Below are 26,163 nucleotides of genomic sequence, written 5' to 3'. Positions count from 1 at the left end.
CCTGATCAACATGGTGAAACCCCGTCTCTACTAAAAATACAAAAAATTAGCTGGGCATGGTGGCGCGTGCCTGTAATCCCAGCTACTCAGGAGGCTGAGGCGGGAGAATTACCTGAACCCAGGAGGCGGAGGGTGTGGTGAGCCGAGATCGCGCCATTGCACTCCAGCCTGGGTAACAAGAGCGAAACTCCGTCTCAAATAAATAAATAAATAAAAGCTCAGAGAAATTAAGAAACTTGCCCACTATCATCAGGATAAACTGAACGTTCATTATTAATTCCTAATATGAAAAAAAATCCCACAATGACTTAAACGCAATGTTCACAACCATATTGATGTACTTTGTTTCCAAATTATCATAAGCTATTAAGTAGACTTGGCCAAAGACAAATTTGAAATCAATTTACATTTACCTAGTTAAGTCAATACTTGGTGGACTTACAAATTTTATTTTATTTGCATTCACAAAAAAATCAAGTATAACGCTGACTGTGCAGAGTCACTGTTTACAGCCACAATTTGGAGGGAGGGAAAGAAGTGTCAAAGTATAAAGGCAGCAGGTTCAGCCCCTTAAAAATTAGCAATAACCATATACAATCATGAGAAATCTTGGCCTAAACATCACAGTGATCAATCCCCTACATGTCAGGTCATTGAATCCTCTGAGTAGTTCACAAATTTTAGCAATTACTTTATATCTTAAACTTTTAGAAGTTTCACGCATACAACTGTGGATTTCAATGCAACACAGTTCCTTAAAAATGTCAATACTCCCCTTAATGCAATCAGTGCATTCCTAAAAATACATGCATTTTTACAAATTAGTACAACTAGCTTTCCCTCTACACAATATTTAAATCCCAGGAAATAAAACTTCTTGAAATGCCTATTTAAGGGGCAAAATACTTTGGTTTTGGTTTGTGCAACCTGCTGGCTTTTAAAAAGGGTTTCTTTGGCATGAAAGGAAAACATAGGACATACAAATCTTTGCAGTTGTAAATGAACAAGTGACGGCACACACTTTCTGGAATACAAATCTCACCAAATATTTTTACTAAAACCCTTGGTCAAGGAGACCAGAAAAGTCTTATAAACGTTTTTAAGATATTTCAAATTGATTTACTATGTAACACATCCAGTAACAAATGTCTTTACACAATTTCTTTAAAAGCAAGTCCTTTTCCTAGCATATGGTAAATTAATTTACAAAAATGTACATACAGTTCTCATGAAACTGAGGTATTAGAAAATTAAGATATTCATATAGCAGAGGTAGTCATAAAAATCCATAACTAAAAATAAGCTTATTTCTTAGCATTATAAAAACCTTATATAACTAGACTAAAACTATTTCATTATAACCCCCATATTGCATAGTTTAAATAGCAGTATTAGAAGATAAATTTGGCACTTCAGTGGTCATTTCTAGGTCTGTTTCATAGAAATATTGACTTGCTCCCAATGTAATGCATGTTTTGAGCTCTTTCCTCAACAGTGTTAACAGGTTGTACCAAGCCAGGCACTGTTTTTGTGTCCAGGTGTTTACTATCCCTATTTCTGCTCTTCTGATGAATTACACTTACCAGATGACCAGCGAGGGTCAAGGGTAACCACCATGGTTACCTGGAGTCTGTGCATCTCTGCAACCCAAGGAACTACCAACAATGAAAACTGAAAGGGCTGCTTTTCTCAGAAAGGAAGACAGCAAAATTAATCTGGTTCTTCTAGAAGTAACATTTACCTTTGGCCTCATCCCCGTAAGTGGATCTTGGAGGTTTAAAAAGTAATTATAAATATGATAGACCTCCATGTTCCAATTTGACCACTCATGAGATGACAAATCTCACTTAGAAGTGAAATGATTTCAAATTCATCTACAATGAGAAATTATTAGGGTCAACTATACAAATATTTTAAGGCTAAAAATATAAGTCTCATCAGAAACAACTTTTGGCACTGAGTCTGTGCATCTCTGTGACCCAAGGAACTTCCAACAATGAAAACTGAAAGGGCTGCTTTTCTCAGAAAGGCTACATAACGAGGGCAGTGGTTGGTGTGCAGTGGAGAATGGTCAGACCCTGTATTAATAAAATACGTCATCAATACAAACAGTTCAGCTATACTCTTGCTCAGAGGTAATTTTTGTAATATTTTAAAAGACTTTCCAGAGACAATCTTGCCATGTTGTCCTGCCTGGTCTCAAACTCCTCTCAGCCTCCCAAAATGCTGTGATAACAGGCGCCACACCTGGCCTAATTGTGATCCTTCCATTTTATATTTCAACCAATACAAACACTCCCTTCCTGTTATTATTGCTTAAAGTATCTAAAGCTCTGCTGTCCATTACACTAGCCACAAGCCACATTTGGCTAACTTCGATTAATTAAAATTACAAATTCAGCTCAATCATCCCAGCCATACTTCAGGGTCTCAGTAGCTATATGTGACTAATAACTACCGTATTAGGGGGCAAAAAGAGGGCATATCTATCCTCAAATCAAGTGTGACTGGACAGCAGTGCTCTGAAGAAAGAACAGCTGTGCTATGTGCTTAGGAGATTTTTTAAATTACTTTTAAAAGTTGCTTATAAAAAGAGTATCATGGGCTGGGTGTGGTGGCTCATGCCTGTAATCCCAACACTTTAGGAGGCTGAAGCAGGCAAATCACTTGAGATCAGGAGTTCGAAACCAGCATGGCCAACATGTTGAAACTCTGTCTCTACTAAGAATACAAGAAATTAGCTGGGTGTGGCGGCATGTGCCTGTAGTCCCAAGCTACTCGGGAGGCTGAGGCACAAGAATTGCTTGAACCCAGGGGGCAGAGTTTGCAGTGAGCCAAGATTGTGCCACTGCACTCCAGCCAGGTGACAGAGTGAGACTCTGTCTCAAAAAATAAATATCATAATGCCTCTGGGCTACAGGTTAATACTGATCTATGTTCACAGGTGTGAAAACACTGGTATCAACCTTCTGGTCCTTATTTAAACTTTAGACTGAATTTACAAGGCATTTAGAGTTCCAGATAAGGCCCAAATAAAACAAACTCAGATACTTATACAGCATTACTATAAATAATGTAAAGATTTGGCATGCATGATATAAGTAATAAAAGTAATTTAGCAGTTAAATGATTAAAACAGATCATCTAAATCCAAAAATCTTGACATATAGAAGCATTCACAACTATTTGAAGCTCCTCACAAGACTGGGGCAAAAGGCTCTTTAGATATTGCTCTATTTTACTTTGCTGTCTTACCAAGGGCAGGGTTGGGGGGAGAACATTACAGAGAGTGGCGGTGTACAGACAAAGTAAATTAAAATAAAAACTGTCTTAGAAATAAACTGCTATGAAACAGACTAAAAAAATAAACTTTTGACTGAACACACAGAAAATGCACTGATATCTGACATATGAGTTGACTGACTGAATACTTCCAGGAAAATCAAGTTCATGTTGTTATTTTCACATCTGTCACAACACAAAACAGTGATGACAATTATGTAATACTTCTTCCATGTAACTCTTAGATGAGAGGCACGAAGTGGGAAACAGAATATATTGCTTGTTGCTGTTTTTCTCAGTAGGTAAAAGCAAAACAACCCAATCATAAAATGCACACAGCTATATCTAAAAGAAAAATGCAAACACAACTTAACCATACTTTATTTGACTGCATCTTATTTAGACAGCTTGCACATTTCAAATCCCATTAAATCTCTCTCTCCAAAAGGATATGGGACAATAGAAGAAAATTATGCAGCAATATCCAGTCAAACAGCAGTCCAATATTTTGAGATACACGTGATATTTTATAGATACTCAACTCATATCTGACGTCAATATAATTTATGGTTATGTTTTTACAAACCTGAAAGCCCTGTGACATTACAGCACTCATTTTAGTGATGTCATGGTGCACTCAAAAGTAACTCTGATGCACTACCAATTTGATTTTATCTATACTCCTGAAAAGTGATGAACTTCATGATTTTTAGACACCATAATAAATATACACATCCAGTCTTAGACATGTCAGCCAGTACCATAACACAGGGCAAGGTAAAGTTAAAACATGAAAAACAAATTCCTTTACATAGATTTGTCGAGCAATCTGGGAAGGAGGCAGAAAATATTCAAATCAATTTTTTAATAGTAATTTTTTCTTATTTTGCTGGTTTCAACTTCAAAAACTACTGTCTGGTTTCTGATCTGTGGACTTTGCTAAAGTAGTTTCATCCCAATGTACAGGAAATTATAATGAGCCCACACATCAAAAATGATAGTATACCCGTTAGCTTCTTCAATACTAACATATATAGCTTCATGGTAGCATGTATAAAAATGTTCAGCAGTACCAACTGCCAAACCAGTGTCAGTGGATAGTACAGTCAGTCCTAAAGAGGCAGCACCCCATTAAAAGAAAGTTGCACCAATTTTGCTCAGTTTTAGCCAAGTGAACCCATGCTGTCAATTTCAAACAGAACTGTTTTAAGCTTATATAAGAAAAATAAGAGGCTCTTATCAAAAAGTCAATTAATGTTTGATGCTATTTCAACCTAAATGTAGTCTTTCAGTGTTGGTGCTGGGTTATCATGCTAGAGGTTAAAAATTTTATTACTTAAGTAAAAAAATTTTTGCATACCCAATTAAAGACATAAGGCATACAGTGACATTCAACATACACCAAATATGGCAACCATCTGCCTTTCTAGTCACACAGTTAATGTAATGTTACAAACACCTCATCAGTTCAGTCAATTTGGCAATTTTGGAGGAAAAGATCAGTATGATAGTTTCATTGACAATCTCGCAAAACACAAAAATAGTTGAGCCAATGACCTACCATCTATCTACTTTACAACCGTCCCCATTAGTGATTCAAGCAAATATGTTTTCATCAACCATTACATATCAACCAGCAAGTCCAATATAAAGGAGTGAAATAAAAGTTGATGACATAAACACGTTTTAGTTCAATTTCCTTCATATTAAATGACAGAAGCATCACTGTGGTTGGTATTCTTCTAAATGCTAATGCCTAAATGAAGTCTGACCAAAAACATACTGAAAAGCTGAGTACTGTCTGGTTACCATATTTTTATTATAACCAGTATTCTGCCCATTAAACTTTCAAAAGCAATATAAAATGGAAAAAGTTGTCTTTAAAAATAAGGAACTATAAATAATCCCACCAGCAGAAAGTTATTTTCAAATATAAATTGTGTATCTTTATTTTTAAAGTATTTGTTACCATGTTCACTTTCAAAACACTATACTGAGCAGAGAGCAGCTTTCCTTAATTAAAAAAAAAAAAAAAAAAAAAGCAACTAACTTTCCTGTAAAGGGGCCTTTACCAACTGTTATAATGGAGGTAGGGCTTTTAAAAATACAGTAATTAGAGCCACAAAATATATTCCAAACCAAATCCTGGAGCAGACATACAGCATATTCAAATGAAAACAACAACAAGTTTCCTACAAACATTTTCCACAGAGAATCTTTTTTCTTATGGGTGCTTAGGTTTTCCAGTTAAATAAATCATCTATCACAGGTTTAATGACTCAATTGAAAGCAATTAACTTTAAAATTTGTTACACTGCACTGATTGGCCGAAACACAATGTAACTAATAAACACGATGATTGTTAAGAAAACCCATAGAACTCATTCCAAAAAAAGATTTTCATTTCCCCCTTTTGTTTTTCTGGCAGAAGAAAAGCAAAGCTCCCCCAAGAATTTGCTCATACAAGTGAAAATAAAATAAAGCAGCTTAAAATGGATACAATACACCTTGAAATTTACGTCCAAGACCAAGAACCTAAAGTGAAGCAGTTTAAGAAATGAAAGTGATGTAAATCCAAATCAAGTGGGAAAAACAAATTCAGCTACTTTGTAAAAGCTGTTCTTCACAGCGTAGCACTAATTCTGATTAAATAAAATCATACTAATTTACATAATTTTCTATTCTTTTCCAAAACTTCCCTTACTCTCAAAAGAAAAAGTGCATCTAAAACCCAGCAATTCCCGGCTCCATCAACTTTTTTCATCTCTTTTGAGCCATTTCTCAATTTTACAAGTAGATTCAACTTGTTACTATAAGGAAAAAGGGACTTCTAACGTAAACCATTCTGTTATTCACCTGAAAAAAAGTATCCAAATTATAAAAATCTGAAATAATTTATTATCAAATTTAGAATTTAAATAAAAACAAAAGTTTGCTTGCAAAGGCCTTGAAGAAAAGGAAAAGATAGCATGCATTCAAAAACTAGAGATGAAGACAAATATACTTATCTACACAGGCACTGGCAGACAAAATTTAATTGTTACCTTTACTCATTGTAAGACATACCCCACCCTACATTTTTTTCATTCACTAATCACTGAGGTACCAATATTCAAGAATGGAAAATTTAATATTGAAAAAATAAAACCTAAAACTGAAGCATTTCCCTCACCGCCTTCAGAAAACTAGGGCAGGTTTTGTGTGAAATGTTAGTATTCTTAGAGACTTTTACAATCCACATCGGCTTTTGTAAGGAACAAAAATTATGTTCCACTTACTGGTTCTGTGATAAAATGATCACTGTGTAAATAACATTGTCAGCAGACTTTGCAAATGAACACATAAATCTTGGCTATCAACTGGCACATCTTGTTGGTATCAAAAGAACTCCTGAAGTTTAAAACAATCTTTTAATTCAGAACAAATGCGCCACGCCAAAGTGCAACAAATATTGTGCGACACTCAATGAGACACTGACAGGTAAGAGCTGTATGGAAATTACTAAATCCACCTGCAAAGCAATTCTGTACAAATTGCATTGCATGCAAAGGTCGACTCTGTGTGGTTGAAAGTTGTTCCTTGATGTCAGTTTCTCAACGCAGCCACAGTTTAAGTCGCAGTGCATCAACTCCATTTAAATAGTATCTGAACAGCCTCTTATCTCGAACAAAACCAAGATTCTCATAAAGTTTCAAAGCAGACTTATTTGTTATTTCGGTTTCCAAAACAACCTTCAAAGAAATGAGAAAAAACTAAGTTATAATTACATAATTTAAAAAATCACCTACCAAGTAAACAATTTTTTAAAAATCACACATTATTTAAAAAATTGATAGTGAAAACAGTAATATACAGAAAGAACTCAAAAACAGTCATCAAAATTGCTATATTTGGGTCAAGGGCTTGGAGGATCAATGGAAATTTATCTTCTGTCCTGATTTTTGTGATGTTTGAAATTTTTAGCAATGAGAGTATGTTTTATACTAAAACAAAGATTAATTATTTCCCGGTGGGGAAAGGTAAAATAACTAAAGATGAAAATTTTAAAAATCAACAATCAAAAAAAAAGTACTGGTTTATTTCCTTAAAATAATAAACTATATTATTATAGTAAGCTACTCAGATTGACTTCCAACTTCTGTATTTTCATTAACATGTCATTTATCCTGGCAATAACTACCCTATTTGTCTGGAGTCTAGACCAGAGTCTGCAAACTATAGACTTTGGGCCAAACGTGCCTGCTGTCTGTTTGTAAATAAAATTTTAGTCAAACAGCCATGTTTATTTGTTTACATGATGTCTGTGGCGGCTTTCTCAATACAAGGGCAGAGCTGAGTAGTTGCCACAAAGACCTATGGTCCACAAAGCCTAAAATAATTACTATTGGGCCTTTTACCAAGAAAGTCTGCTAAATCCAGACAAGAGGTATTCAAAATGCTAGAGTGTGTCATAATCACCTGAAGGGCCTGTTAAAACAGAGTTTATGAATAGTTTTGGAGTGGGACACAAGAATCTGCATTTTTAACATTTTTAAATTGCCAGATGATGTTGCTGCTGGTCAAGGGACCATATTTCAAGAACCACTGGTCTAAATAGCAAAGCTCAAGAGGAACATACAGTATTAACTTTCATTTGTGCCTTCTGAACTATTACTGAGTCAGTGGCCCTGAAAACAATGAATAATTGATATTTTTGAAAACTGTGATTTTAGTTTTACCTCCCTCTGTAACACCCTCTACCCCATCTTCCCAACTTTTACACACATAGTTCTATTTGCCTTTTCTATTGATTCTCAACCTATTTCATCGAGAACTATCAACACAGTGAGCCACAGTTACTGTTGGGAGTGTTATAACCCTTAAGTGTTTGGAGTGGGGTGAAAATGGCAAAGTATAATTAAACAAAGGCCCAAATGAAGCATGAGTCTCTTCCTGTTCTTTCTTAAGCTATCAAAAAGTCTGACAAGAATGCAAAGAGATGCAAATAATAGAGAAAAGAAAGTACCTCAACTTATAGCCAAAATTGAACTCATAATCTGCTCTTCCTCCAAAATTCCCATATCTCAGTAAATGGGATCACCATCCCACCATACCAATGCCTCAAACCTGAAACCCAGGAGTCACCTTTGAAATTTGTTCCTCTCCAACCACCTATATGCATCCAAGCACTGAATACTGTTATTTCTCCCTCTTAAATCTCTCTCAAACTGGTCCTCTTCTTTCTATGCTCAATACTATCACAGTCCAAGCTGCCATCAACTCTCACAATTACAAGAGCCTCCTAACTCAAGAGGTCTCCCTTTCTCTGTAAATAAAAAGTTAGGGTGATGCTCTTAATTTCCTACTTAAAACTGTTTATTGATTCCCTTTTGTCCTCAAGAGAAAGTCCACATCTAAAAATAATATCAAGAGACATAAAAGGTCCATCAATAAATTGGCCTCTATCTGCATCTTCAGCTGTGCTTTAGGGCTCTCTCTTCTTGCTTTCCATGCTCAACATGGAATTTTCAGTTTCTGGAACCCACTATGATCTTTCCCACCTTAGACCATTCAAATAAACTGTTTTCTGTCTGGAAGAATGCTCTTTCTATCCTCCTATCTTTTGGCCCTAGCTTGTCACTTCCGGATTAGATACAGTGTCCATTTCTTTATATATTACCCAACAGCACTCTGCACTCTTCCTATGACACATTCTTATTCAACATTTGATGAGTGGTATGTCATCTCTCTAAGCTGGTAAGCCCAACAGCAGGGACCAATGCTAAATCTAAACCTTTAAAAGATCTAAAATGAAGTAATTAATAGTTCAGGATCAAGCAAGTAAATATGCTCCTAAGAAAAACTAAAATAAAAGTTGTGCAGTAAACAAACTGGTTTAGGATAAGTCAGTTTATCTCTGCCCTTAAAAAAACACAATTTGGCCAGGTACAGAGGCTCATGTCATGTCTATAATTCCAGCACTTCGGGAGGCCAAGGCGGATCACTTGAGCCCAGGAGTTTGAGACCAGCCTAGGCAACATGGTAAAAACCTATTCCTACAAAAAATTTAAAATTAGCCAGGCATGGTGGTGTGTGCCTATAGTCTCAGCTACTTGGTGGGGGTAGAGGTGGGAGAATCACTGGAGCCCAGGGGGTTGAGGCTGCAGTGAGCCGTGATTGCACCACTACACTCTAGCCTGGTAATAGAGTGAGACTGTCTCAAAAAACAAAATACACACACACACAAAATTCGATTTCTAGTAATGTATGTCATACTACAGTCGGTAACACCACAGTCTGGTCAATACAAGTTTTCAGTTTTTAACAATTCTCTTGGGTAATTCCTGCAATTCTGTTATTAGGTCCAGCACCTAATTATACTTAAAATGTTAAATCAAAGCAATTTAATATGAGAAATACTAAAGTCACAACTCAAAACTTGGAACTGATTTCAGAGAAATAAAGAGTGACAATTTCAAAATATAACAGCTAATATTTATTGGAGCTGTACTATGCGCAATGTAAAGCATTCTGCATGTATTATACAGCTTTATTTTCACAACAACCCTATTAAATCAATGTGGTTATCCATTTTACAGATGAATAAAACTCAAAGCCACCAGTAGAGCAAGGACAGAACAGAGTCCAATTATGAACTAAAGTTTAATAGTAACTACTCGACTGTACCCCCCCCTTGATTATTTCCCAAAGTAAAGCAAAGTAGCAACTGGAACATCCAACCTACTTAAGACAAGATGAAAGGGATTCTAAGTCCACCATCATTAATATTTTGCGATCCAAAATATTCCAAATACATCTGAGGCTACCACCACTACACAAATACACACTTGAGGTATGGTTAAAAACTGAATTCAAGTTTGTTTGCATCCTAACAGATTAATAAAACAATGCTCAATTACGTAGAAAAAAAATTACACAAAGGTCTAACCTAGTTAAAATGTAAAGATTCGTCTGGAACTCATATGTTCTAAACAAAGAGATTCTTTAGAAAATTATTTGACACAACAGAAAAATGCCAGGATAAATTAACTAAAATTAACTAATTTAATTAAATTCTTATAGACGTATTAAAAGAAAATCTGGATTTATATTAGAAATTCAGCATAAAACTACTGTTTAAATCCACATTGCATGAGTATTAAACAAGAAGGCAAAAGATAATTAGGTTATTTTCATCCTAAAGAAACTTGACAGAGTTGAATTCTACTTAACAGAGAAAAAAAATTACAGTGAAATTCTACTGTCCCTCTTAGCAATAGTAAGAAACCATTATCAGGATAAGCCAAACCATTACAAAACATTACTGTTTAAGATAGTATTTTTAAATACTGGATGCTGGAAGCTCCTGGAGGGCAGGTTTGTTCACTGCTAGAACGTTAGTGCTGGCATTTGTCTGGCACCTAGAAGCCCTTCACTGCTATTTGCTGAATGAACAACAGTACTGCTCTTCACAACATCTCTTTAAGATCAGAATTAACATCATGTTGCATAGACAAAGAGAAAGACCAGGAAAGGTTAAATGTCTTTCCTACAATCACACAACTGCCAAGTAACAGAAGATAAATATGGAAACCAGGCTTCTCATACTCAGTTCTATTAGGCCAGACTACTCACCCAAAATCCTTACAGTTTAATTAACCCCACTGTATTCTGTTCTTTACCTTGCAGCCTCTATCACACAGCACAATGTTTCCAGTGAAACTAAAAATGTTTTTATATATATACTTAATTAGTAAATACATAATAAACATAAATAAGGCTAATTAAAAAGCTAAAAAGTAATCTTTTACATCAAGGGGGGAAACGAATGACTGTACCTTTTCTAAGTTAGACTTTTCTAACTTAGAAAAATATAAGTTATTTCAAAAAATAACTTAGATGTCCTTGGCTCCTAATAATCTGATTTAGTCATTAGTGCTAATGTGATCTATTTTATCCTTTTAATTGTACAAAATACAGTTGGCTACTACATTACCTGTCTAAAATTTACCAAAATGTCTTTTGCATTACTTTTATATTGCTAGAAATAAGTAGCATTAGGTAGGTCAAATAAATCAGGTTGTAGGTAAAGTCTTGGGTTGAATAGCAGATTGTGAACAGTCTGCAACAAGTCACACAGCATACTATTTACAGAAGAAACTGGTAAAAATAAACGTACCCATCAAAAAAAGAATAGAAAGAAAACACCAAATCGGATGTGTGATATGGTTTGGCTGTGTCCCTAACCAAATCTCATCTTGAATTCCCATGTGCTGTGGGAGGGACCCAGTGGGAGGTAACTGAATTTTGGGGGCAACTCATTCCCATCCTGTTCTCATGATAGTGAATAAGTCTCAAGAGATCTGATGGTTTTAAAAAGAGGACTTCCCCTGCACAAGCTCTCTTCTCTTTGCCTTCTCGTCCCCTGCACAAGCTCTCTTCTCTTTGCCCACATAGGATGTGACTTGCTCCTACTTGCCTTCCACCATGATTATGAGGCTTCCCCAGCCATGTGGAACTGTAAATCCAATCTGGTACTCTTTCTTTTGTAAACTGCCCAGTCTCAGGTATGTCTTTATCAGCAACGTGAAAACGAACTAATACAATGCTCTAGAAAGGTAGGTGGTGAACTTTCTTCTTCTGTTTCCCAAGTTTTCTGTGATGTTTATTATGGTTTTACAATGGGAAAAATGTCTTTAATGTAAATAAGCAAAAATTAACTGACACGATTTTCAACTAAAAATATTTTAAGGCACTACACACTTAAATTCCATTAAGAAATTCTAATTCCACTGTATTCTGATCAGTTATGTCTGACTATTCATATCACAGTAATCAGACCTAAACACTCTTTTTCTTTTTCTTTTTTTTTCTTTTTTTTGTGAGACGGAGTCTTGTTCTGTCGCCCAGGCTGGAGTGCAGCGTGTGATCTCAGCTCACTGCAACCTCCACCTTCTGGGTTCAAGCGATTCTCCTACCTCAGCCTCCCCAGTACCTGGAATTACAGGCGTGCACCACCACCCCAGGCTAATTTTTGTATTTTTAGTACAGACGGGGTTTCACCATGTTGGCCAGGCCGGTCTGGAACTCCTGACCTCGTGATCCGCCCACCTTAGCCTCCCAAAATGCTGAGATTACAGGCATGAGCCACCGTGCCCAGCCTAAAACTCTTTTAAACAAAAAACCTTGAAGTTTTCAGAGATGAAGATTTTAAGGATATTGGTGGCTTGAAAAATCAAGGCATAATTCATCATACTGATCAATCACCTGTCCATATTCTAATTTATTTACTTCAGGAAAAAAGTACATAAATGTAAATAGCCACCAACTAGGTTGATTTTAGGTACACAGATCCTATTTTAAAATCTACATCATAGAAAACTCATTCATTCTCTACATATTTATCTTATCCTTTTTTCTATTATGAAACATGAGCCTGAGATACCTGTCCTAGCCAATACACGTCTGGCAGCTAGAGCATGTAGGGAGTGTAAACAAATTTAAGCCAGATCAGCATACTGATAATGTATTTCTTATTCATGAATTAACAAATCCACTTGTTTCTTGTTTTGATGCTATAATTTTTTAGTCAGCTCGAAATATACAGAAAATGAAAAAAATTTTAGCTATGCTGTTTTAACATATGTCTAATTCCGATATGAAAAGTTGGGAAAATCACAGTAAGACAAAATGAAAACATAATTAGACTAGGAACAGTGCAGCATTATTTAGAGAAAAACATTATCTACCTTTAGATTCTGTGACTACTAATAACTCTGGCTGAATATTCTCTGAACATAAAATGACTAATAGCAACAAAAAGCAATATAAACTTGACCTCAAGGTCACAAATTCTGTAAACAGAACAGAAAGTAAAAATTGTTTGATGTGCACAGTAAGGTTTCACAGAGATTGCCAAATGTGTGTGTGTATGTGTGTGTGTGTGTGTGTGTGTGTGTGTGTGTGTATATATATATATATATTTTTTTTTTTTTTTTTTTTGTGCGGGGAGTAGGGGAGCCAGAGAGTTCAGTAAGGTTTTAGAGATTTCCAAATGTATCTTTTTTTTTGAGACAGAGTCTCACTCTGTCTCTTAGGCTGGAGTGCAGTGGCACAATCTTGGCTCACTGCAACCTCCGCCTCCCGGGTTCAAGTGATTCTCCTCCCTCAGACTCACGAGTAGCTGGGACTACAGGCATGTGCCACCATGCCCAGCTAATTTTTGTATTTTTAGTAAGAGATGAGGTTTCACCAAGTTGACCAGGATGGTCTCGAACTCCTGACCTCAAGTGATCCACCATCCTTGGTCTCCCAAAGTGCTGGGATTACAGACGTGAGCCACTGTGCCTGGCCAAATGTATCTCTATTAAAAGGTTCACAGATTTTAAAATCTCTATCTTTGTAAGAATTTTTAAAATAGCAGAATAATCTAAGTAGTACAAATTGTAATTTAAAACCCTTCTCAAATGTCTTTCATAGATTTTCAGATAATTTGTCAAAATTTCTAGACCCTTTAAAAGAAAGGAAGGTTGTTCTAACTTAATGAAAGGGAAAGCACATGAGTATTTGCCTGTTCATTAATCACTGTATTTTTGGAGATTTTTCATTTCAAAGGCATTTCAACAACTTGGTTAACCCCAAAGATGCCTTTTTAAAATAAAAAAAAATCTTATTGTGAACAAAAATAAGACAATTGCTGTTTTAGAAAGCTTAAAGAAAGTTCAGAGAGAAAGACAAGTTAACAATAATACAAGTCAAAATTTAAAAGTGCTTGAACGAGAGAGAGAGGTGCAAACATCATGTTGGAAACACAAAACTAATCATTCAAAAAATATTTATGAAGCAGGTACTCTCACACAAATGTCAGACTAAGCACTAAGAATACAACAAAAACAAGAAGGCATCTCTGTCCCACATTGTTGCTAAGGCACAGACACTGAGCAAGTGAAATTAAGTCCAACAAATATTACAAAAAGAGTAACAAGAATAACAGAAAAGTGCAATCGATTCTGTCCACAAGGATCATGAAAAACTTAAGGGAGTTTTTGGTATTTGAATTGGGTCTTAAAGACTAAAGTATTTTAACAAACAAAGGAAAACTAAATAGCCACCAGATCTTACAAAGGGCAAACAAGAGTTCATATGGCAAATTATTCATCTGAATGATGTTGGACACAGATAAGCAAAATTTTATACCAAGAAAAAGTTACTTATCCAGAGACAGAGGTATTCAAACTGTAAAAACCATCCATTTAAAATCATACAAAAGAAAAAAGTTCATAAAGCTATCCCTGATTTCAGCCTAAATATTAAGTAATATTCATTGTTTCAAAAGAAAAATGAATGAATCAGCATTAGATTTTTAGGGACAAAATGAAGTTTTTCTATCATAAAATATATCAATTTATAATTTAACCTTAAGACCAAAACAATATAATAAAAATCTTCCTATCCCTCCTGAGAACTTTCAATGAAAAGCCAACACTATTCAAATATTTGATCAGTTAAGGAAAAGCACAACCTGCTGCAGAGGTAGTGACTTAGGATAGTTGAGTAAGGTAAGGTTTAATCATAGGAACACAATACTCCCTACTCTTAACACCCCTGTTCACTGGATCTCTCTACTAGGCAGAAGATCAAAACATGATCTATTATCCCAAAGATTTCTCCAAGCTGTTAAGCAACTTTTGTGAAATCTGACTTCTTTTGATGAGCTGACCAGCAGTGTGGCTATGGTCCAAACATGGACCTATACTCATGAAGATATCCGATCCAATTCTCTCCTCAAAATTTCAGTTACCAGTCATGTAAAGGACTTTGGCTACTGCACCTTTTACATTTTAATATTCAAAGCTGTGAACAATGTGAGATCCTTCGACACCTGTGAATTATGTCTTTGGAGTAAAATCAGCTATTTTTAAATCCCAGTATGACTTCACTGTGCTACCCAAATATGTCTGTAGGTCTTCTCATATAAGCACCACTTAGAGTGCATCTGTCAGAATATAGCCTAATGTGAATGAGAAGCCTGAGAATAGTCAACAGTAAATCTCTGCATTCTAACCCGGAAACGTATTCATGAGGTATTGTTAAAAGAAAAAAGCAATTATTATTGCTAATAATTATTGAATAAGGATCACTTCATTTGTTTTTAAAACTATACATCCACATATAGGTGTGTTTAAAAAGTGAGAGAATGCATTTCAAATAGTTAACAGTAGCAATAGGCCATGAGCAGCAGCTCATGCCGCCAATCACAACACTCTGAGAGGCTGAGGTGGAAGGATGACTTGAGGCCAGGAGCTGGAGACCAGCCTAGGCAACATAGCAAGACTCTCATCTCTAAAAAATGGATGAAGAGTTGGTGAGAATGACAGAAGGGATTTTAACAAAAACACATGCACACATATCATATATGCTGACTGTGTATAAATTTTGTATGAAAAAACTCCATTTTTAAAGTCACTAAAAGAAATTACTTATTAAGGTCAACCTTTTGAAAAAAGTTACCCAATTTCACATATTTTGAGAATTCTCTAAGGCACATCTGTCCTCTAATAATAAAGACAACTGCTACTTATATTGCTCATAAAATTACAACTTTGCTCCTCCTTAGTCACTACTGCTATATTAAAGACATCTGTACTTCTGTAGTTTATGCTTGTTCCCTTCTATCCTGTGCAACAGTAAATGTTAACATTCCCAGTCATCACCAATATTTATCAAGCACCTACCATATGTAGAAACACAGTGTGGTAGGATACAAAGAAATTGTATCTGCCATCAGACCTTGCAAACAAGCTGAAGAGAGAAAATGCTCTTACGTTAATGAACAGATAGCTCTACTCTTAAAAAGTGGTTGTCTTCTCCTGCCCAACATTGTCGTTATTTAATTCTGAAAAGATTATTTTCAAGTGTGAAATGTCCTCCATATAGACTGATAGTTTTCCCATTGTTAGAAACTCAGGCCAATACGTAAGCAAATTATAGAAGAGTCTATAATAAGAGCTACCTTAAATAAATGATGATAAAGCCTCTGAATATCAAAATTGTGTACTGAAAATGCCTAAGAGTCCACCCTCACATTTTGAAGAAATTTTAGCTCCATTATATTGCAATTTGTTTTAGGTCGAAAATTCATTTGTTTTTAAATGGAATATAATTTTCCCCACAGGCTGCATTTGTGTAGTAACACTGCAATGAAATCTGCAGTAAATTATAAAACATTTATAAAAAATATCCAGTAAGAATAACACCCAAATAAAAAGTATAAAACATCTATAGAGACTCACCTCATCACAGTCTCCCTCAACCATGGCATATATAGCTTTCTTAACCAAGTTAGTACCTGGAATACAGATCTGAGTATTAATGAAGGAAAAATGTAATCAGTTTCTTAAAGATAACCTAAATTATAATATTCATAAGCACAGAAATGTCAAATGCTGGTTTCTATCCTGAATGCAGATACACAGATTATCTCAAAATAAATGGGATAAATTTTAGCAAGAAGCTAAGAGAAGCCAATAGAACCTATATATAACAGTATGTTTCCTCTTGAAAGACCTATCTCCCAATATATTCCTTTTTCTCAGACATAATTATTTGCCCCAAGCAGGAGTTTGTTCTATTGTGTTTGAAAGTAGGAGGAAAGGGAAAGAAAAACACAAGATATGGTATGGCCAGAACAACCCAGGAACTCCTGTGAGTTGGCCAGAACTTACTGCATAACCCAAGCTGATCTCACCAAAGATCTTCCAAACTCCCCTGGACAACAAGGCACAAGACAACTTCATCAGAACTGCTGTTAGCCACAGTGAGCCCAAGACCCTAGGTCGGTTCCTATAAACTTTACACTGAACACCATGAAGTCTGGCACTCCCAGTGATGTCAGTGGTATGTCTATAAATGTCTAGCAAAACATATCCTAGAGTCAAATATATCTGGTATATTAAAAGGCAAAAAATTTGCCAAATCTGATTTTAAGAGAAGACAAATCTTATTTTAAAATTCTTAGGCTGGGCACGGTGATTCACATCTGTAATCTTAGCACTTTGCGAAGTCAAGGCAGGCAGATCACTTGAGGCCAAGTTCTATCCCAGTCTCGCCAACATGGCAAAACCCCATCTCTATTAAAAATACAAAATCTTGGCCAGGCACGGTGGCTCACGCCTGTAATCCCAGCATTTTGGAAAGCTGAAGCAGGTGGATCACCTGAGGTCAGGAGTTCAAGACCATCCTGGCCAACATGGCAAAAACTCCATCTCTACTAAAAAATACCTGGTCGGGCACGGTGGCTCACACCTGTAATCCCAGCACTTTGGGAGGCCAAGGCGGGCAGATCACGAGGTTGGGAGTTTGAGACCAGCCTGGCCAACATGGTGAAACCCTGTCTCTGCTAAAATAATGCAAAAATTAGCCGGGCGTGGTGGCGGGTGCCTATAATCCCAGCTACCCAGGAGGCTGCGGCAGGAGAATCACTTGAACATGGGAGGCGGAGGCTGCAGTGACTGAGATCGTGCCACTGCACTCCAACCTGGGCGACAGAGCGAGACTTCATCTCAAAAAAATAAATAAGCTGGACATGGTGGTGTACACCTGTATGGGAGGCTGAGTCACAAAAATTGCTTGAATCTGGGGGCAGAGGTTGCAGTGGGCTGAGATCATGCTATTGTACACCAGCCTGGGTAACAGAGCAAGACTCCGTCTCAAAAAATAATAGTAAAATAAAATAAAAATAAAGAGTTTTTATTTTTGTAATTTTTATAATTTCCAAACCATGCATATGAGTATGCATGCATTTTATGGCCCAAACAAAGTAAGTCTGAAGGCCAGGATGCAACCCTAAAGCCACTGGTTTCTGCCCTCCAAACTAGCTGAATAATTGGCTATAATTTATCATGAGTCCTTATCAGTGCTTTTTAAGGCATCAAAGGCTCAAACTTGGTCCATAAAACAAGCCAACTCATTAAAAATCTTAGTGGAAAGCTGTAAAACTGTAATAGAGTTGGTTAAACCTAACATATTAAATAAACCTATTTATAATTACTTCTAATGACACCTAGGACTGTGTGAGACAGTCTTAGGTTGGATAATAACATACATAGTTTTTAAAAAAGATAAAAGTGACAAAACTGTTAATGATTAAATACTGGTACAGGTATTAAACATTTTTTGTGAATGCTTAGCTAAAGTACATTACAAAATTTGACATGCTTAGACAAATGCTTGTCTACCCAATCCTCCATTGTGAACAAACAGCCAGTAAGTCCTAGAGACTAGAAGAGTGGTTCTTAATCATGCCTATATCACAGTCACCTTGGAAAGCTTCAACCCCACCTCTGACAAACAGGATTCTCAGGGTGAGGGGCCTAAATATGTGTTTTTAAACCACCAAGATGACTCTAATGATTATAAATCATGAGTGTTAGATTAATGAAACATGTCAGGAAAAGTAGACCCCCAACAAAGAATCAAGTTTGGGAATTATAAGAAACAATAAATTCTCGTCTCCTGATCCTTCCGGAATTGCAGTATATGGTTGATGACTAGCACCAAGTAATGATAACAATTTCTCCATAATTTTGGCTTGACTGAGGTCCATTTAACCCAAATACAGAGAAGTGCTTGAAGGGTGGGATGAAGAACCATCATAATGTAATTATAAATTGCAGTATTTATTGTGGTACTTAGTATAATGCAAAGCATTTTGAATGCGATTTAAAAAAATCTGGAGGTGAAAACTGATCATCAGTTACTTGTTAAAAAGAAAAACTCTCAAAACATTGAGAAAAAAATTTCATCTTAAGAACTTTTAAAAAATACCATTTTGAAATTAAAAATTTAAACCACCTTAATTTTCTTCCCTTAGTTTCACTTTCATTTCTACATATTTACATTTAAGTCTTTTGTTTCAAACCACAAAAATGAAAGTAGCTTAGGCATTCCTTCTGTGAAATAGTATGTTTCTTACCAATGCCATTTCTCCTGTATTTGGAATCCACGGCTAACATGGCTATATAACCTCTGCGGAACATCTTTTTGTGCATATCCAACTTGCAAACGATGGCACCTACACACTCCTCCCCTACCATGGCCTTAAAAATAAACAAACAGTTAGGAAGAATACATCACCATCAGGTACTGCACAATTACCCAGAGAAAACAACAACCAACCATTCATCAGCATTTTTGACAGGGGAAGAGATAATGGAAACGCTTGCAAGAGGGCAATCACAGAAGTTTCAAAATTCTAAATCCCATAACTCCTTCAAATGTTCTATTCAAAATTTCTCAATATTCTTTAGAACGTGAATTTTTTATGCTTACTATTAAAGCCTAAGGCAAAAAGACAAGATTTCCACAAGGTAAACATTCAAGTACTTTATAAGATTACACACAGGTGCTTATAATCACAGTTATTTGCCACAAAGGCCTAAGTTTCTGGAAGAACAAATACATAAAAAAATTATTATAAAGAAAAAGTCTATTCATTAGGACATAAAATATTGTAAAACTTGCCTATCAGCAGAATATAAATTCAAACATATTCAGTTAAATTTAATAATAATGGCCAGGCATGGTGGCTCATACCTGTAATCCCAGCATTTTGGGAGGCTGAGGTGGGCAGACTGCTTGAGCTCAGGGGTTTGAGACCAGCCTGGGCAACATGGCAAAACCCTGTCTCCACCAAAAATACAAAAATTAGCCGGTGTGGTGGTGTGTACCTGTAGTTCCTGAAATAGGAGGATGGCTTGAGCCAGGGAGGCAGAAGCTACAGTGAGCTGAGATCGTGCCACTGCACTCCAGCCTAGGTGACAGAATGAGACCCCATCTCAATAAAAGAGAAAAATAAAAATAAATTTAATATTTTAGTGAAAGCTGGATATAATACATATTTATACCTGAATGGTAGATTTTGATCAGAAAAATTAAAAATTTTCAGAAAAAGCACTGTTTATAAGGTATTGCTTAGATCATACCTAAGAGGTTTTTGCTAATATAAACATACCATGATCTCATTTTTAGGATACTCCTGACATATCCAGTCCTGTGGATAACTGTCATAAAGCTCTCAGAATATGTATAGTTCAAAATCGAAGGTTTATGTTAAAAGCTTCAATTTTACAGAACTTTCTGTTTTAACAAAAATGTACAGCTTCCAGAGTATTAAAAGCTACATGTTAAATCTTAATCATCCCCCATTTTCATAAGATTTCTCGTGTTACCATTGAAAATGTTTTTCAAAATTCCAATGCTGATTTAAAAAAAAGTTCTAGTAACAGGGTATTTCTGGTTAATATAAATAGGGCAAAACCTCCAACTGTTTAAATAATATGTCAGTAGAAAGATTTCCATAAATTAACTTTTCAGAACTATTTCAACAACAAAAAGCAGAAATGAGTTAAAAAAATAAGTAATGTCCAATTTATACTTAATACATATTTTAACATAAATTTGTGACTTTTTTAGTCTGTCATTCTATAAATTGATTAAAAAGCCTTACCTGTGAAGAAATCTTTTAGGCAAGATAATTCTAATCTATTTCATGCAAACCTAAACTAGGTCGGAAGAATCCTTTTGAAGAAATGTGAAATTCAACAACCCACACTAATTCATTTCTGGTTTATCACACATTCCAAAACTATTTTGGGTCAATAAAACCTTTGAAATTGTTATTTCTATTTTTTTTTCTCAATCTTTTTAAAAAATTGTTTAAATAAAGACCTAAAGTATGCACAAAAATTGCCTTAAACAACTCTGAAAGCTTTCTGATTTAAAAATAACTCACTTCAAATATACATGTGTGTATACAGATATATATAAATATATATACATACATAAAATAATCACAGACCAAATGGCATATTTAAAAGGGCCAGAAAAAATTTGGCCTGACCTCATAAACTAGGCTTATGTGAAATGAAAACCTATATTAGACCGATGATATAAACTATAGAACAGCTACACCTTATATAAAACCACCTGCAAATGAGGAAAAATTAAAACCATTAAACACAATACAACTGGACAGTACTTTCAATCTGAACAGGAATTTCAAACAAATCTTTGTCCTTTGAGCATGGAATAAGAAAACAAAATATTATATTAGTTCATTCTTAAGACTTGATTTCTTCCTAATTCAGAATCTGTAGGAGCAAAAATCAAGCTATATACATTATCTAAAAAGTCCAATATATCATACACCATTATGATGATATTGGTAGAGAAGAAGATCAACGCTGTATTTTTTTTTCCTGATAAACTACTCATGAATATATGGTACAAGAATCATTAAATTGCTTGTCAATTTTTCCAAATAAAAGCTCTGCACATACATTTAGAATTCATGCTAGTATATGTGTTTTTTTCAAGGACAGGAACTGAAAAATCCCTGTCAAAATTAAGACTTAACACTACAGGGCCAAAGGGTTGTCAGTCTATAAACTATGAAAAACATAAAGTGAGATATTACCAAATTCTAGAACACTACAAATAGAAAACTGGAGGAAGCCAAAAGTTAAATTTAGAGCAAATAAAGGCAAGTACTATGTTTATTGTTGACAGTAAGTTTAAGAACTTCAAAAAGGTATCAACTGAAAAGATTACTATGAAAAGAGGTAAAGATAAAGTGGTTACAGGGTAACTGAAAGTGTCTTACATTTGTATTGTACTTTTTTAAATATATCTTTTACAATTAGGAAGAATCATAATAAGTTGTCATTTTTGTTAGTGAATCAAGTATTGGCAATTTTGTAAGGTTCAATCCCATATATTCCACTGACCCATTGCAGGTTATCCATGGAAAACATGAACATTTTGGAGGTTTCTAATCTTTTGAGATTGATGTTTGTAAGGGCAACTGCCCCTTGTGAAGATAACTTTGTGACATAATCTTTACTGAATGGATCAAGGGTACATCATTTTTCAGGTTATTTGTTACCATAATGAGAGGCCAGGAGAGCTGGGTTCTAGCTTTACCCCTGTCAGTAAATATCTGGAGATTTAAACATTTTAATAGTCACTTTGGTCCTTAATTTTTTTTCAGTCAAAACAAAACAAAACCTAAGTTAGGCTAGATTATTTCTAGGATCCCTTTCAGTTCTAAAATGATATGGTTTAAAATAAACATATACATTTACGCATTTGTATTTTTTAAAAAATAGTTTCTATGGGAGACTTAAATTTAAAAGTATGTCAAGACAAAGGCTTCAGTTCTAAATGGTCTGATTGTTTTTTAACTACTGTTTTGTTATTGTTTAATACCTCCTGACTCATACTTGCACCAGTAAATCTTACAGGTCAACCACTTGTGCATGTCTTAATTTCTTGATATTCAGAATTTAATATTAAACAAACGAGCTACTAAAAGCTAACATACACACAGCTGGTGAATTGGGAGGGTTCTACATAAAATAAAAACTAAAGTTTACTAATATCGTTGACCAGAGTCTAAAATGGCAGACAAGCTGAGAGAGGCTTAGGTAAATATCAGGACTCAAAAGCTGGTTAAATATCATATATACAACTAGTTCCTGGAATGGACAGAAAAACATCTACTTCAATTTAAAACGTGACTCAATCATCTACTTCTGTGGTTTAACTTACAATTAAATCTACAATTTTCAGCAATTACAGTGGCATCTGATATGACATTTATAACAGTGCTATAAATCATTTTCTCCTACTTATTGATATAGACGTCTTAGAACTATTCTGATGATGCTTCGAATTCTGAAAGAGCAGTTTTCAAGAATATAAAATAGTACCCACAGTTTAAACAAATGTACTGAAGTTTAAGCAAAGTAAAAATAGAAAATAGAACTACCATTATCTACAATACCCAGGTTATATTTTCAAATTACCAAGTTAGAGAATTAAAAAAACAATTAAGTATTGTGAAAATATCTTGCAGGGAATTACTAAGTGAAACTACGCCAATGCTAAAACATTAAGTAATGGTGGCTTTTCCCTTCACATATTATAAAATATTCCTTAAAAGCATATCATCTTTTTAGTAAAATTCAACAGAAACAAGAGCACATGATACAAAGCATACACCTGCAGTCAACATTTAAGTTAAAGGGTTCATACAGACTGAAGTTGGTTAATATTATTTTGAAGAAATTACTGGTACTGCCAATACTAGGTAAATTTTTAAAAAACTGTTTGTCCAAAAGTCTTTCACTTAAGTGTAATATTATAGTCAATTATACTCTACACAAGTCAGTGTTACTAGTGTTTAGCCACATCTACAGTTTCTTAAATCAAAAAAAAAAAAAGAAAGAAAAAATCACATTGGTAACAATTTCACACTTAAGTTTTCTAAATTCCACAAAAGGGTATTTTGTTCAAGTTTCGGGGGTCTTTCAACCACCAGAAGTGTTAGTAGCGCTTTCTGCAATGGAGTACCAGAAAGCAGGCTGGCTACAACTGTTAATTGTCCCGTTGAAGTAAAAGGAAACAATCTCCATAATTACTGAAAATGCTTGTAAGATTTAATTCTCCAATATGGCCACATCAAGTTTGCTGACATACATGTTCACCAAAACATGTTTATGCATACACTCTTCTCTGATTACGGTTCTAATTCAGAGACTAATAAGGCCTGTATCCGAATAGAACCATGTTCAAATTAAATGACTGTGAAGTGTCTGAGGATGAGGGTGGGTAATTAAAGACACTTAAACACGATTATAATCTAATGTAAACAAGACCCCCACCCCAGTGGAACAAGCCAACATACAGGCTTGCTGCAGTTACACTACTATCACGTTAACCTGAATCATGAAGTCTTACCTTCAGAACAGTTTCATTAAATAACTAGGAATGTGTACACGCACTTGACGTCATATAATGTACCATGATATATGCAGCAGGAGATATCCACTGCCACACTCTCGGCCCTCACTCCCAGCCCCGCACGGTCTAGATCACTGCTGGGTTCACCCTCTTTTCATTCTATCCACTTACCAAGAAGCACAGCTGTGGCCAGTTGTGGATAAAATATCTATAGGTATAAATGGAGTAGGGTTCGGACAGATCTTTGGTGATCAGTCTCATGATATCGGGCATTTGTAGCTCGGATTCATATCGGACGTATCGTATCGTCCGATCCTCCCCAGGCTCAACCTCCCTGCCCGAAGGGCTTCTTAAGCTGCAGCCGGCGGTCAGGGACGAAGACAGCAGCCGCACCTGCTCGTCGTCCTCCTCCTCCTGCTCGGTGCCCTCGGCCAGTCCATTGCGGGCCGCCGCGGGATCGCTCGCCGCCGCTGCCTCCGCCGGGCTGGGGACCGCAGTTCTTGCATTATTACGGAGGGAATGAGGGGACCTCTCGCCCGAGAGTACCCCGGCTCCTTTTGTTGCAGTCGCTCTGGGGCCTCCGTCAGGGGTGGCCGTGGTCGCGGCCACCTCGGTTACGCTCAGGACCTTGCTCTTGAGGGAGGCGGCCGCCCGGAGGTGCCGCAGTTCGGGGCTAATCAATCCGTTGAGCTGCTGCTGCTCCTGCGGCGGCTGAGGGCAGCGGAGGCACGGATGCCCCTTGGTCGCTGCCGTCGCCGCCTCGCCGCCCGCCAGGCTCCTGCCGCCGCCGCCTTCGTGCTCCTCGTCGTCCTCCTCGTCCTCGCTGCAGCAAGCAAGGGCGGCCCCGGCCGGGAAGGGACAGCGGGGTTCGGCCGCCGCCGGGGCCGGAGGTACTGGTGGTGGGAGGAGGCTGCTAGGCCCAGGCGGTACCTCCGCCATCCTAGAAGCGACACAGACCGAGAGGGGAGGCCATGAAACCCGACCGACAAGCGCGGAGAAAAGGGGGCGGCGAGTGGGGGGCGGCCGCGGTGGGGGGAACAAAGGCAGAAACCGTCTCTCTCGGAGCTGCCCCCCAATTCCGCGCCGCCCCCCCCGCTCTTCAGCGCCGCCCAGCTGCTCAGCCGGCCACCGTCCCCGTCCGCCCGGGCCCACCCGCCAGCCCTGTCACCCGCGGCCCCTCCCCGTCCCCTCCTCGCGGCTCACCCCGCACCGGTCCCTCCGCTGCTGCCACCACTCCTCTTCCTTAGCCGCCGCCGCCGCCTCCTTATCCGCTGCGGCCGCCTCCACAGCCGCCAAGGCTCTCACTCAGCCGCCGTCGCCGTAAAGCGCCTCGGCTGTTACCCCGGGTAAAGTTTCCTAGGCCTTGCTTTACGACACTTCCCTGCCTGCCGGCTGCCCAGACCAAGGGAGAGGGGCGTGGAGGGAGGTGACCTGTGGAGGGGCGGGGACGAAGGTGTCTCCTGCGATCTCTGGGGAAGGCCGCGTGCTAGTGGGTGGGGCTGTGGGGCCGGGAAGTTGCAGAGGGCTTTGGGGTCACAGGCTCCCAAACCCTTCTTCTCGGCTTTGGGGCTCCTCAACCCGCGGCACTTGCCACGCGGGACCGGGGAGGGATGGACCCGGCAGGCGCTCCCTGCTTCAAGTCCACCGCCCACTCGGAGCTGCGGCGAATTTCGCCAGTTCGTGGCCTGTGGAACCAGCCATTTACAAGTTACCTAAATATACCTTTTAAAGCTGCACAGCGTTTAATGTTTGTCCCGACTAGGGAGAAAGAGGGTGGGGGAGAAGCGGTTAAAAATGGAGCAAATCAGGGAAGCAGATCCTAAAGGAAAGGAAGCCGTGAAAATATGGGGATGACTGTCGAAACGTGGTTGTTTGCAGTGTGAATTAAGTTCAGCTGGCCCTTGCCACTTTGAGGCAGGAGAGTCAGCCCTCTTTCTCCCCCTTCTTACTCTGCTCCTCGCGCCCAGTAAAATTGGAGGCAAATGTGACTAACAGGTGTTGGGCAATTGCGAGCACACCTGGGGAAGGGTTAGAGCGAGATGGTGAAAGAGAGTGACCAGTGCTAAGAAGCACATTCCTAAACTTGTGACACGAATAGGT

The 26,163-nt window shown here is 37.3% G+C and overlaps 1 protein-coding gene across 1 annotated transcript; it reads right to left on the bottom strand.

Moving 5' to 3' along the window:
• Positions 1 to 433: 433 nt before the first annotated feature.
• On the bottom strand, positions 434 to 25,135 carry NAA30 (N-alpha-acetyltransferase 30, NatC catalytic subunit). Its single transcript, XM_012450980.2, has 4 exons — positions 24,235 to 25,135; positions 19,235 to 19,358; positions 16,554 to 16,609; positions 434 to 7,013 (listed from the first exon to the last, which is right to left on the bottom strand). Exons 1-4 carry the CDS (start codon positions 25,000 to 25,002, stop codon positions 6,876 to 6,878), a joined length of 1,086 nt encoding a protein of 361 aa, XP_012306403.2. The 5' UTR covers positions 25,003 to 25,135; the 3' UTR covers positions 434 to 6,875.
• Positions 25,136 to 26,163: the final 1,028 nt, after the last annotated feature.

Source organism: Aotus nancymaae, unplaced genomic scaffold (genome assembly GCF_030222135.1).
Source record: "Aotus nancymaae isolate 86718 unplaced genomic scaffold, 86718_ANA_hifiasm-v0.15.2.pri h1tg000062l, whole genome shotgun sequence".
Classification (NCBI taxonomy): domain Eukaryota; kingdom Metazoa; phylum Chordata; class Mammalia; order Primates; family Aotidae; genus Aotus; species Aotus nancymaae.
This window is presented reverse-complemented; position numbering and strand designations above follow the sequence as displayed.

Coding starts and splice junctions, on each gene's coding strand:
- NAA30 (XM_012450980.2), bottom strand. CDS start 25,002: ATGGCGGAGGTACCGCCTGGGCCTAGCAGCCTCCTCCCACCACCAGTA. Junction 16,610..19,234: donor ATACAGGAGAAATGGCATTG/GTAAGAAACATA, acceptor TCTGTATTCCAG/GTACTAACTTGGTTAAGAAA. Junction 7,014..16,553: donor TTGAGGGAGACTGTGATGAG/GTGAGTCTCTAT, acceptor ATTTCTTTGAAG/GTTGTTTTGGAAACCGAAAT.